Source organism: Belonocnema kinseyi, chromosome 6, assembly GCF_010883055.1.
Source record: "Belonocnema kinseyi isolate 2016_QV_RU_SX_M_011 chromosome 6, B_treatae_v1, whole genome shotgun sequence".
Classification (NCBI taxonomy): domain Eukaryota; kingdom Metazoa; phylum Arthropoda; class Insecta; order Hymenoptera; family Cynipidae; genus Belonocnema; species Belonocnema kinseyi.
The window spans coordinates 120,370,703-120,384,781 of NC_046662.1; the positions used below are offsets into that span (position 1 = coordinate 120,370,703).

A 14,079-nucleotide genomic window follows, 5' to 3' on the forward strand; every position below is an offset into this window, starting at 1 on the left:
AATACGCCAATTAGCACAAATGGTAAGTTCCGACAGTGCCTACAAGTGTGCCTACTGGCCGCTAAATGGCAATACCGGTTTCATATGCATACACCTGGTAAATGGTCGAGGCATAAGGCTGCATCCACAGTACCGCCAAAATAATGTATCTACGCATTAAATTTGTAAGATAATATTTCCCTTTAATTTATACTTCATTAATTTTTTAACCTAATCTCAATAGAAACATTTTTTTTATCAATCAACAAGCAATATATGTCAATATCTTTTATCCTTCTTATTCATACAGTTATTTTAATGTTAACATACGCAAAAATTTTAATACCAATTTAAGTTGCTAATGCCATTGTTTATCTGAGGGTATACATAATGATGCATATGGTTGGTGAGTTGCTCAATCCCACACATTGTTTTCTCTTCATTTTATTTACAAACGGAAATTGGCCTTAATTTTGTTTGTCATCTCAACTAATTTTCAGGTAAACACTTGTGTATAACGATTATTTCCCGCTATTTATCGTATCAATTATATTAACCAACTACGCCTAAAACACTTATTTCTCTTTAATTACATAGGCCGACAAAATTCGTTTTGTCCGAGATACGGCACATTAACCATTTTAGTTTAACACTGAAACAATAGCAAAGATCAGGTATCTAAAATTTTGCAAATCTGATTTCAAACTCAGATTTAACAAACTCAAAAACCTATAGATACCATACACTTTATCAATCAATAGCACAATTTTCTTCATTTTCTTTGCCTTCTTTGCTAGTTTTTCAGTGTTAAACTGTAATAGTTACACAAATTCGCCGTATCGCAGAGAAAAAGTCTCAGTTTGCGATGATCCAGAATATAAATGAGAGGTAAGAAGTAGTACTAAACGATAACGTCAGCTGTTTGAAGAAAGAAATCGCTGCTTCTTTTATACATATTGACCACGATCGAATACACAAGTCCGGGGACTGTCGCAGAGGGGGATGTTCCCTTATTGAAGCTTCCGGCTTATGCCAAAAATTGCTACAAGGGGGGTGTGATATTAGAGTAGTGGTTTAATTTGAAATTTGGATGTGAGAAAATCAATATTTTTAACATGCATTTGATAATTTAAATAATATGTAAGATTAGAAATAAATTTAATTGAGTGGACTTTCGAAAATATAATACAATTAAAATAATGCAACGAGGTATATTAACATTTATAATAATGTTTGAATTGGAATGCCAGAAATTTAACGAGAACAATGAATTTAAATAACAAAAATTTACTGATAAACAAAGCGGCCGATTTGAATACTTCGTAAAAACATTTGTTGAAATACTGTCAAAATTATATATTGATTTCATTATGTCGCAAACGGTATTTTCTTAGAGATTTCACTTCTGAAGTGAACTGCATCAAGATTCTGGTTGTGTCAGTGTCACTCCCGCTTTGAGGCTAGAAAACGTTTTTACGTTTTCAAATTTTTTTCTACTCGACTAGTACGCCATATCGTGTGGTTGCAGGATTGCGAAAATTTTTGTCTTACGTAAGGGAACTTCCTCCAGCACAAAATCCGCCGGATCTGTGTATACGCCCGTGATATTGACATTTCTTCACTTTTGGGTTGTGATACCTGGAAATCCTGACATATAGGAAAATTTTTGACAATGATTTCGTTTCTAGGACATTAAATCCTTTGGTGGCACCTAGTCCAGGCTTTAGGTACAAAAAGAAGTTAATATTTTTCAGCCTTTATTATTTATGTTGTTACCACATTTCAATTTTTTATGTCCTCATTTTTGTATCTTTATATCTGCATACTTATTATTTTTTAAATTGAATAATAAAATTATCTGAATAACCTTGACAAGGGACCGCACGGAGTCCAAAAAGTTGACAATTTTAAATCCAATTTTAGTTATTTTTTCGTCATTATACACCTGAAACTTTTTACTGTATAACTTGTAACAAAATAAACAAAACACATTACAATTAAAAGAACCTATGTGACTATTGTTCAGCGCGGTCACTACTATACAGCTTTTCATATATAGGAAATATACAGCTTACGGTTTTTATTTCCACTCCTACTTTCGTGCCTAGCACTTGTAACCTCTTTCTCAGACCCAGTTTTATGGGCTGTATTTCTTGAGGTGATACTTATTATCAGTTAGATTTCCGATGTTTCAATATGTTAGTAAACTATAGTAAACGTTTGCTCTCAATCGTTAATCCTCCCAAACACATACCTTGGACGAGAAACTACCAAAAATATATTTAAAAAAATTCCAATTATGTCACCGCAAGTAGTGCTTTTTTATTATTAGGAAAAATGTCAATGCGTAAAGTCTAACTTCTGTGAAATTAATTAATTTTCAAACATATTTAAGCGTTTCTCGTCAAAGCTGAAGCTATTCTGGTACATTTTTTCATGGAAAAATTGCCTCAACATGTAAAAAAATTTAAGTCCATTCATGAAACCGCAAGTAATGTATTTTTTTTTTTTTAATAAAAAGTTTTATTCAATTCTAACTTCTGTGACATTTATTAATTAAAAAAAAGTTACTGTTTTTCGCCAAAGTCAAACCTTATCTGTTCTACTAATTCGTAACACTGTTGACTTTTCGCCCCTTTTAACAGATATATTAAAAGTTTTTTGTCCAAGTCCAAACGTTATTTATTCGATCACTTGCCTGAAAAACTATCCAAAAGACGTTAGAAGCACGAATTCATATTATGCAACACGCTTTTCATAAAATACTACATTACTTCTGGCCGCATGGTTATAATTTATGTTCCAAACATTTTTGGGTAATTTTTCATCAAGGAAAACAGCAGGAAATATTTTTTACTTTAACGACAAACTTGATCTATTTAAAAAAAGGCAAAATGCAGCAAAATTACAAATTCGTGCAGTAGAACGATTATTATAACTAATTTTCTGAGTACAGTCGCCACAGCTCTGTTCTAATGTCGAATGTGCAATAGAGACTACTGTCCAAAAAAGTAGTTTAGAAAATTCGGCACTACTAGTTTTTGACAACTGGGAAAGTGAAGGTTTCCATGCATGGATTACGAACAATCTGTTATATATTTAGTGGAGAGAAACTTGAATCAGCCTACTAGACTACCTTCATGTACTCCAATTTTTTATATGCTGTTATTTTCCAGGGAGGAATCAAAACAAGACAGTGACATGGATGAGCCTTGGATCATGACAGTCAAAGGACCTCAGAATGTAAAAGGTCTGGCAGTGCCTATGTTACCATTAGATGAACAACTGACTTCTTTAACTTTGACTCATGCGTCAAATTATAAATCTTCAAACCATAGTATGCAAGGTAAACCTCATGCAAATGGAGCATCCATATCGCCCCCGAAAGAATCTACATTGAATCATAAGAAGAGAGAATCTAGAGATGCACATCGTGATGGCCAAAGTAAACACATACCGGTAAGAAGTGACTTCTTATGAAATATCCGTCTTTTTGAACCCAGCTTCGAACAGATGCTGTCGATAAATATTGTGGAATATTGTGCAGTATTCGAAAATTAATATTAACTCAAGAAAACCTTGGCAAATACTTTCGTGTAAATCTAGAAAACAGGATTGAGTATTATAGGGATGTGCAACATTAACGAAATAACACCAGAACTTGCTTCAGTTTGAAAAATTCAGCATCACGAATATTTCAATATGCATATCCTCATTAAGAAACCTCTACAAGAAAATATATCGAGATATTTTCGTTAACGCAATGCGCAAGGGATCATCACAGAGCAGATAGCCGAAGGTGGTCCCAAAAATGTCAGGTTTCGAATTTATACATGAATGCATTCATATGGTCAAAATAATATAGCGTAGTTTTTAAATAATTTTTCATAAATATTTAGAGGTGACATAAAGTATTTTTTCTAACGCACGCACGAAATGTTCGATTTCGACGCATGTATTGCGTGCGGGAAGTGACCAATTCCGAAACCGTGGTAAAAAGCAGTTAGAAAAAGACTTTTCCTAGCTGCTGCCCCTGCGCTCTTTGAGTAAGATTCATTTTTCTTCCTGTTGCGCTTGCGCATTTCGAGTGAGAATTACTTTCCAGGACTCTCGGAATCATAACCTCACTTCATTATGATTTGACGCTTGAGAGACTGATTGTGATTAGTGAATAGTTAGTGGACATACTCGAAGTGATAAGTTACTATAAATTATTGATAAATTTCGGAAATTTAGCCAATTTTTTTAATTTATCAAATTTTCAGAAATTTTTTTAATTAATGAAATTTTAAAAAATTTTCGAATTTCATCCAAAAAGCTTCGGATACATTAAATTTCTATAAAATTTCGTTAATTTACAAATTTACAAAAAATTTCCGGATTTTTCAGGTTAATGTTTGTAATTTTACCATAAATTTCCAAAAATTAACATACGTTTTCAAAAAATTGGTTTTTATTGTATCTCAAATCGGAAATTTCCCGCATTTGTTAGAAAAAATATCGTGTGCTACAGGAGCTAAAATTAGGCAGTTTAAACTCTTGTGAAGTTTACAGTACTTGCCATCGGCTCATTTTCGGGTCGTCTCTGGCTCGTACAGCTAACTTCACACTCGTGTGAAGCTGCCTACTTTCCGCACTTGTAGCACAATATACTATTTAGTTCTGATGGATTTATCACAAATTTAACATGGAAGAAAGACATTTTTTTAATTTTTATTTTTAACTACTTTAATAATATCGAACATCAATATCCACTGGAAAGCTGTTTCATGGCATACTGAAAAAGTGGAAGTATTGCTGCCTGACCTGTAATCAGAAAAAATTCGACACGTTTATTTATTGCTACTCTGGTCGACACAAATAACGCCTATTGCTACAAAACAAAAAATAAATTCCAAAAAGTAGACTCCAAAAACTTTATATTTGTAGTTGTAAGTTAATGTTGGATATTGTTATCTTTACACTATTTTGAGAACTATTCTTGTATGTTATTTTTCTCTTTGAAATTTACATTAAACGAAAGTTTATTTTATCACGAATAGATAATGGAGAAATAGAAGATATAGATTCATAATAAGAGTAAAAGATATAATAAAATTCAAGCTGTTTGAGTTCTTTGGCTTCAGCTGCTTTTTTCATCACAAATTTTAAGGAATTACAACTATCATGAAAATAAAAGCGACATCTATACCTACCATTGCCATAAGAAATTGTTTCGGAAACGATTAACTTGCACTTACTTGGTATCGTGTCAATCCTAGGTAGAAGGCCATAAATATGTTGAAGACTTCAGACCACAATGTTATTCAAGAGTGCGATTAAAATTAGAAATTCGTCTTCTCAACCGATTTAATTTACTCTGTTCAGGAAACTGACCCCGAGTAGGTACTTCGGCACCAATCCTGATAGAGTACTAAACTTGAAATAAAAGTTTCTATTCGCGACTATTGTCATTATTAAAATTCTAGATAAACCTACGCGTTTTTGATTCTGGATCTGCTGTCGATAATTGAATTTATTTCCAAAGTTGTGATTTTAATATTTCAAGATTACAATTAATTCATTTTGACGAGATATGGGTACACAAAAGCAAAAAGGGAATTTTAAGCCAAACTTTTAACGCAATCGAATTTTGATTCTTAATTCCTAGCTTCCTATTGAATCAAATCGTTCTATTTTTAGATTTTATTTAACTTTTCAAACGAAAAAGTTATGGGTTAAAGTTACAACCTTCCTAGCCATTTTAATTTATACTTTTTTCCGTTAATATCCAGGATTGAGGTTTTGTTACTATTTTATTAAGGAAAACTAAATTGTATACGAGCTGTATGCAAAGTTTCTAATAACAAAATGAAATCTCGCTTTCCTATTGTTAAATCATTCCATAATTCTTCCACTAATGTTTACCGGGCAGTAGGCATTTATTCATTCATTATTCTACTTATGATCATTCTTTTATTTGATTCATGTGAATTTGTAAATTCATTCTGGGAATATTTTCTATTCCTAGAATTCATGAACTCTAATTTTTTAAATTAATTTAATATTTATTTCATAGTCGCAATATTTACCAGGGTGATTAGTGACTGAACTGTAGGCTTAATTATAAACAATAAAGTATCTGTGGGGTAGTATACCAAGGGACAGAAGCGAAACTTTCTAAAAATATATTCAGTCTCACTTCATGCTTTGGGAATCGAATTTGCACAAGCGTGTCTACCAAAGCTGCAGTGTTTGCTTTTTTTCTTTACAAACGACATTCAAGTATTAAATGTTTTTCACAGACACAAATCTCCTTTCGTAATAACTTGTCTGAATTATTGTAGAACAAAAAAGAGAGGATTCTTGAGCTCCTATATGGGAACGGGTTAAAGACGAATCTTTTCCTTTTTTCTGTAGAATGTTACTGCGTAATAGGTCTCGCATAAGTAGGTCTCGTATAAGGAATGCGGTCTTCCATAGGTTTCTAAGAATAGATACTTTTCTATGCTAGAATAGCAAGGCCTCTTCGGTCCCCTCTGCCGATAGTCGTCTTGGAACAGGGCCTACCCTACAAACCTAAGGATACATAACAGACATTGAAATTAATTGTTTATTTATAATTGAAGTGCCCAGACCATCACATAAATTTTGGTGATCCTGCCACGATTCTTTTGAATCGACACGTCATTGTTTTGGCATCTAAAATAACCGAATTCCTAAGGGAATTACAGTGCAGTTAATTTTTTTTTAAATTTCATCATACCATTGCCACCCCTGTTTGGTACGAAATACTCAGGGCATATCAAGATTTTTTAATCTTTAGCCAAAAGAGAACACGTAAGTAGTCTGAATTAAGTGGGACTACCAGTGACTCTTAAGAAAGGAGAGACGTCGCTCTCCAAAGGTGACATCACGGGAGTTGAAGAATTTCCCGGCCAGCTACGAGTGATAGAAAATACGAGCAACCTGCATGCAGCCAACGCCAACATCCTCTCTCGCACCCTGTCAGCGGCCCTCAACTGCACCAGCGACGGTCAACGTATTACTTAAGTTAGTATTGACGATTGTACAAGTAAGAAGTGATACGCGGCTTCTTCCTTTAATAAACGACGTGTGAAATATTGATTGTATAAGTAAGAAGTGATACGCGGCTTCTTTCTTCAACAAACGACGAGTGCAAAAGTGATTGTATTAGTAAGAAGTGATACGCGGCTTCTTTCTTTAATGAACGGTGTGTGAAATAGTGATTGTACAAGTAAGAAGTAAAACGCGGCTTCTTTCTTCGATAAACGCAAAAAAAAATAAATAAAAATTGTCATACGCTCGGTCGAGGAATTAGAGAAAATTGAAGAAAATCAAAGTTTCATCACAATGAATCGACCAGAAAGTCTAAATCGGGCCAACACCCCAGACCAGTTTCAAATAATAATGGACAAGCTGGCGTTTATGGAAGAAGGTATCAGACGATTGAATAGAAAACGTTAAAAGAGCAAACGAGATAATCACAGTAGCAAGGCATAACAATTTAATAGAGACGGAAGACGGACCCTCACGCGCGATGCTCGAAAATGAAAATAAAGAAGAAAGTCACGTTCGTGAACCCTTACATAGGCGAAACCACGGGGTAGAACACGAAAGCATTACTTCATAAAGACCTCCCACTTCCGCAAGCAGGAAAAATTTGTCAACAAACGTAGATTCTTTGAATTTGATTGCCGCTAAATAAATGATCAGTACAGTGGAAGTTTTAAAAGGTAGCGATGATTGTGGAGTGGAAGACTTTATTTCAATGGTGGAACGTGCACAAGGACGTTGCTCACAAAAAGAGTTGTTATTGGATTTTATTATAGCGGAAAAAATCACCGACCAGTCATGACGGGCTATCCGATTCACCTCCATTAGAACTTACGAAGAACTATTCGAGGCGCTTCGACAAAATGTCGGAATAATTAGTTCAGTCGAATTAAGTTGGTCGAAACTCGAGGGAATAAAACAAGCTCCCATGGAATCTGCACAAAATTATAACCTCCGATTCAGACAAGAATTTAATGAATTAAATTACGCAGTTCAAAACGAACATCCAAGTGGCACGATTAGGCAATTAGCTTTACAGGTAGAGGAAAAATCGGCGGTGAAAAAATAAATAATGAACCTGAAAGAAGAGATAGGAACTCAAGTTAGACCATTGAAACCGACTACACTAAATCAAGCTCAGCAGGAAGCTCTATAATCAGAAGTTTGGTTCAAGGAGAGAAACCAAGGTAGAATAAACACCCATCAAAGCCTGCCTCCTAGGACAAATAGACCAGCAGCGTTCTAGTACCCGAAACCAATTAACTCAAACCCAACCAAATATCCCTCCATAAATAATCCTCCAAACCACTCAATGTCCCTTCAACAGAGATTGCAGTTATTCTGCGGTTACTGTAAAAATGTAGGCCACCAGGAAGCACAATGCTACACGAAAATGAGAAATTTTCAGAAAGGACAGTCATCATCCCGACCACCGAACCGAGTGAACCAACTCCAGGTAGAAAACTCGAACAAACAGAATCTCGAGGAAAGCGAAAGCGAGCAGGGGACACTGAACACAGCGTATCTGCCATATCCGGACGACTATTCTATTAGAGTACAATTTCATGGAACCAGAGGATTAGCCCAGTTATTAGTAGACAGTGGAGCCTCCTTAAACTTGATCAAGGATAAAATGTTCACGGAACATCAACCACGTCAACAATTGAGAACAACATTTTCTATGGGAAACGATAAACACCGAACCGAGTAAGTAACCGTACTCACATTTCTGGGTAAGGGACATAATTTTATCATTATTCCTTACAATTTTCCGTTATCAGAATACGGAATCATAAGAGTCCCATTTTTACATTCTTACGAATTTAATTTATCCAACAAGACTCTTCAGCTTGATGATAAAATACACCTACTGGAACGCGACGGAATCGTCATACCGAGAAATTCTGTAAAAATGATCACAATAGAAACAGGAAGAAAACAAGGACATGTATTTATATAAAATACCTTTTACGTCCCTGATTCCATTTATCGAATCGAAGACTCACAGATTATCATTCCCATCAGCGACGAAACCGAAAAGGAGATACGATTGTCAGACGATGACATAAAGTTTACATTTATCAGCTCACTTCCAGAACGGAAAGAAGAGATTAATTATATCATCATCGAGGAACTTAGAGCGAGAATAAAATTACCACAAGCAAATCTACGGTTGCAACATATTGAAGAATCACACAGAGAAGTGGTTGAAAAATTACCACGTCCTATAACGACATTTTTTCACTACCGGGTGATTTCCATCCACGTGTACATAGGTTTAGCTTCTCATAAAATCGTGCTCAAAGATGAAAAAATAATAAACTTGCGTCAGCCTCGTCATCCAGAATGTCATCAGGAAGAAATCTTCAGTCAAGTTAACGAAATGCTCACAAAAAAGATAGTAGAAGAATCAAACTCACCGTTCAACTCACCCCTATGGGTGGTCCCCAAGAAGATAGACGCCTCAGGGAAGACCAAGTGGAGACTAATCGTCGACTTCAGGAAGCTGAACGAGAAAACTGATCAAGACGCATATCCACTTCCGGTAATCGACGATATCCTCGACCATCTGGGAAAAGCCAAATTCTTTTCGGCTTTCGATCTGAGTTCCGGTTTTCATCAAATTCAAATGGATGATGATTCCAAAAATTACACTGCCTTGTCTACACTTGAGGGACATTTCCATTTTGACTGTATGCCTTTCGGTCTAAAGAACGCTCCGGCCACATTCCAAAGAATGTTGGATACGGCACTAAGGGGGCTGATCGGAAAAATTTGCTTTGTTTACCTGGATGACATTGTGGTATTTGGAAAAGCAAGACAAGAGCACAACAAAAACGTAGTCATATTGTTTGAACGGCTACGTGCCACGGGGTTAAAACTGCAACCCGACAAGTGCAAGTTCTTGAGGCCAGAAGTCGAATATCTGGGCCATTAATGACAAAAGATGGAGTGAAACCTAACCCGAATAAAGTATCAGCGCTTAATAATTTTAAAAGACCAACAAACAGAAAAGAAGTCATGTCCTTCTTGGGATTATCTGGATATTATCGCAAATTCATAAAAAACTATTCAACTATAGCAAAACCATTGACAGAACTGACAAAAAAGGATCAATGTTTCGAGTGGACTTCAGCCTGTGAGAACATATTTCAAGAATTGAAACACTGTCTTTGTTCCTCCCCGTATTAAAATATCCAGATTACAATGAAATATTTACATTGACCACAGATGATAGCAATGTAGGTCTAGGAGCAATTTTATCTCAAAAAGGACATCCCGTTTGTTATATTTCAAGAACGTTAAATGCACCAGAGTTAAACTATACAAATACAGAGAAGGAACTTATAGCGATTGTGTGGGCAATCAGATGATTACGGTAACATTTATTAGGACGAAAGTTTATAATACAGACGGATCATCAAGTCTTGAAGTGGCTCTTCAGCGTAAAAGATCCTTCGTCAAGGTTGCTCAGCTGGAAACTACACCTTAAAGAATATATGTACGTGATTGAGTACAAGAAAGGAAAGGACAATACCGCGGCCGATGCACTCTCCCGAGTGCATCCAATCAAGCAATTGGAAAATATTTCAGAAAATTTACCTGCAAACATAGAAGACAATGCTGAATAAAATAATTCAGAATCTGATGGTGAGGCCATTACCGAGATAAATGACTTAGAAACTGAGAAGATCTGCTCTAACCTAGAAGAATTTGTAGAGGGGGAACCAGCAAACCAAGTTAATCCACCCATCGCAACAAGATTAAGGAACCACGAACCAAAAGACGAAAAGAAAACTGTCAAGGAATACTCGTATTAGAAAACAGATCGCAGGCTGAGCAAACTAAAAATCAAAGCCATAGATGGCGGGAAAAATTGGATAAAAATTAGCAAGAAAAATATCTTCTCCTTGTTACGAATACCACTGCCAGACTTCGATGAAGAATTGTGGTTGAAATTAATTTACATTAAATTAAAAGACTGTTACTAATAAAAGCTGCAAGATATTGAAGTTTCATATGGAAGACCCTCTGATCACCAATCTGGAGAGAGTACGCATTCGAGATATGTTAAATTTTCTTTTACAAACAAAATTTAAGGAACATGATTTTTCCCTCTGTGAACGACCTGACAAACTACTGAATGAAGAAGAAAAGCAAAATTTATTAAGAGAAACACTCGGAAATGTAGCGACAGGTCACTTTGGAGAAAACAAAACCATCCGTAGACTACGCGAACAAACTTCTTGGGAAAACATGGAAAAGGATGCAATTGATTTCATCAAAAAATGTAGGACTTACCAACAGGAAAAGTTGACCCGAATCCATGTATATCGAAAGAGAAAAATCTGCAATAAGAAAGACGCAAGAGCGCCTTAAACGCCAACAGGACGCTAAAATTATATGCACTAACCCTATCTTCGAACCAGGTGATTCCGTGCTCTTTCACAACGAAAGTAAATCAACTAAATTGGAAAAGGAATGGGTAGGCAATTGCACCATTATTAGGAGAATAGGTGAAACCAATTATGAAATCCTTTGCGAGATACCAAACTACATTGTGCATGCTAACCGAGTGAAATTATACTACCAGTAACGTCGAATTTATATCAACTTTCAGCATGAGGGTCGTACGCAAAACCATACTTTTCTTCCTGATCTTTCCCGCAGTCCTCGCCAACATCACCTTTACCTCACTCAGTGACGTAACTATTTTTGCCGAAAACCTTGGCCCCGCACGACTATACCACACAACAAGACATTTATATACATCCATCGATACTTCCAAAATCGAACTCCGGTTTGTCCAACTACGAAAATTGTATGAAACAACTTCGTCGATGTGTCAAATAAATTGTGGTGAACAATTTGAAATTAAAATGTTACACGGTAGAATTCGTCGACTAGAAAAACAAAAATATCTATTAGATAAACTTCTAGGAAGTAACAGGCAAAAACGCTGGCTGATAAACGCAATAGGTACTGTTTCTAAAACATTGATCGGCACTTTGACTGAGAGCGACCTCGAATACATCAATTCGAAAATCGACAAATTGTACAAAGACAATAGAGTCCTTGCGAACAGCATTTCTAACCAAACAAGGATAATAAAAACTTTATTAAATTCAGCTTCATACGAGGTCAATGAAATGATGGAAAATAGTAAAGCAAACAGTAAAATTTTCAATAATATGACAGACCAAATTAATAATAACACACAAGATTTATTTATATCAAATCAAATTGACATGTGTACAATGATTTCAGATGAATTAAGCGAAGCCGTACATTTAGTAATCGTTGCTATCAATGATGGTAAGCATGGTATTATTCATCCGCAGTTGTTAACACCGCGAATATTTATAGATGAACTTCGAGAATTTGAAGAAACCTTTAATGTGAAATACCCAATACTTTTGAAGGACACAAATTACCAGTACATCATTGATATCAGTGAAATCGGAATCATGCTATACGACGGTTAATCACTATATTCCGCCAAAATACCTGTACTAGAAGTCGATCATTTTCAAGTTCAACACTTAATACCTATTCCACAAAAACAGGGACTTAGTTTTGTTGCGCCTCTTCCTCGAGATGAATATATATTAATTAACGGATAAAAAACTACTTACGTACCAACCGATAAGAATCTTCAAAAGATTGTAAGAACTACGAAAAAATTAAAATCTGTCAACGATTACAACCAACTTATCTCATCTCAGAAACACACACATGTGAAAATCAAATCATTCGAGCCAGCATAAAAACATTAGATTACAAAATATGCCAGGTACTCCATTCAAAATAGAAGTGTTAACGTATATCACTTTGTATAATGATCAGGGTTACATTTTAATACTCGAAAACGAACTTTCCTTAAGCGTTAATTGTCCCGACGAGAGCAAAGATGTCGTAATTCGCGAACCGAATCTGATCTGATCAAGCCAAGATTGTGTGTTTAACTCCGAAGCTAATATAATCTAGTTAAAGAAAACTTTAGAATTTGCCAAACATATTAGCTACAGGAAAAATATAACTATACCGTTTTCTTTAATTGAGCTTGATCTTTTACAAGATCATCTATTGTCACTTCAAAAACATATTAGTCTTGAAACCTTTACGGATTCTAGTAAGGCACTAGACGAAATAGAGAGTTCGCTGAAAAGAATTAAGGCCGACAGACGTACTCGATCATGGACCGAAAAAGCGCACGATTCGTTCACCTACTTAAGCTACCTCGAAATCATAGCAGTCTGTTCGTTTACTCTATATAAATGCGGTGCGTTAAAACTATTAAGAAAATGTATGCCTAATCTATGTATAAAAATATGTTGCCCTACGAACAATGTAACTAACAATGTGACACCGCCATAAATAGTTACGTATGTACCATCCGCACCTCCTGTCTTAGCAAATAATTCCAATGTAACATTAACGGAACCATTAGTGAAAAATCACATCATTAAGTTGAGGCGTAAAAATGAGATTCTTTCAGGAGTGCGGTCTTTCAGGAATGCGGTCTTCCATAGGTTTCTAAATATAGATTCTTTTCTATGCTAGAATAGCAAGGGCGCCTTCGGTCTCCTCCACCGATAGTCGCGTTGGAACAGGGCCTACCCTACCGCCCTAAGAGATGTGTCAGTTGTAAGTTTACCTTCGCTACGGCAAGGCTGTAAAATATATTCCTCATCTACTCAAATAAAGTTACTGTATGGATTCACGGATCCATAACAGACATTGAAATTAATTGTTTATTTAAAATTGAAGTGCCTAGACCGTCACAACTGGATATCCCTTCTTACAAAAGCATCACTCTTCTCGAACCTAGTTATCGTACGTCGGTATCTCGGAACTGGAGAACCGATTATATAGAGACGTCCTCACAAAAGCAACTTTCTCGTTGCGATGCCAATCGCAGATTGATTTTCCTGAATGAATCCTTTCATCAACTGGGTCGCTTCATTTATTTGACCCGTTCATCTCCTATTCAATTGATAAATGCTCACGCAGTTATCGGTTTTTCCTTCGATTCGTACTGAT

At 35.6% G+C, this 14,079-nt stretch overlaps 1 protein-coding gene across 5 annotated transcripts in view; it reads left to right on the forward strand.

Moving 5' to 3' along the window:
* Positions 1–14,079, forward strand: part of LOC117174201 (serine/threonine-protein kinase 26) — a 455,881-nt gene that overhangs the window by 331,484 nt on the left and 110,318 nt on the right. For all 5 annotated transcript variants that reach the window (XR_004467272.1, XM_033363063.1, XM_033363066.1 and 2 more), the window contains one exon: positions 3,156–3,438. Coding sequence is in view for 4 of the 5 variants with exons in the window: in XM_033363063.1 (XP_033218954.1) it covers positions 3,156–3,438 (283 nt within the window). In the remaining variant the exon portion in view is untranslated. The remainder of the gene's footprint in view (positions 1–3,155; positions 3,439–14,079) is intronic.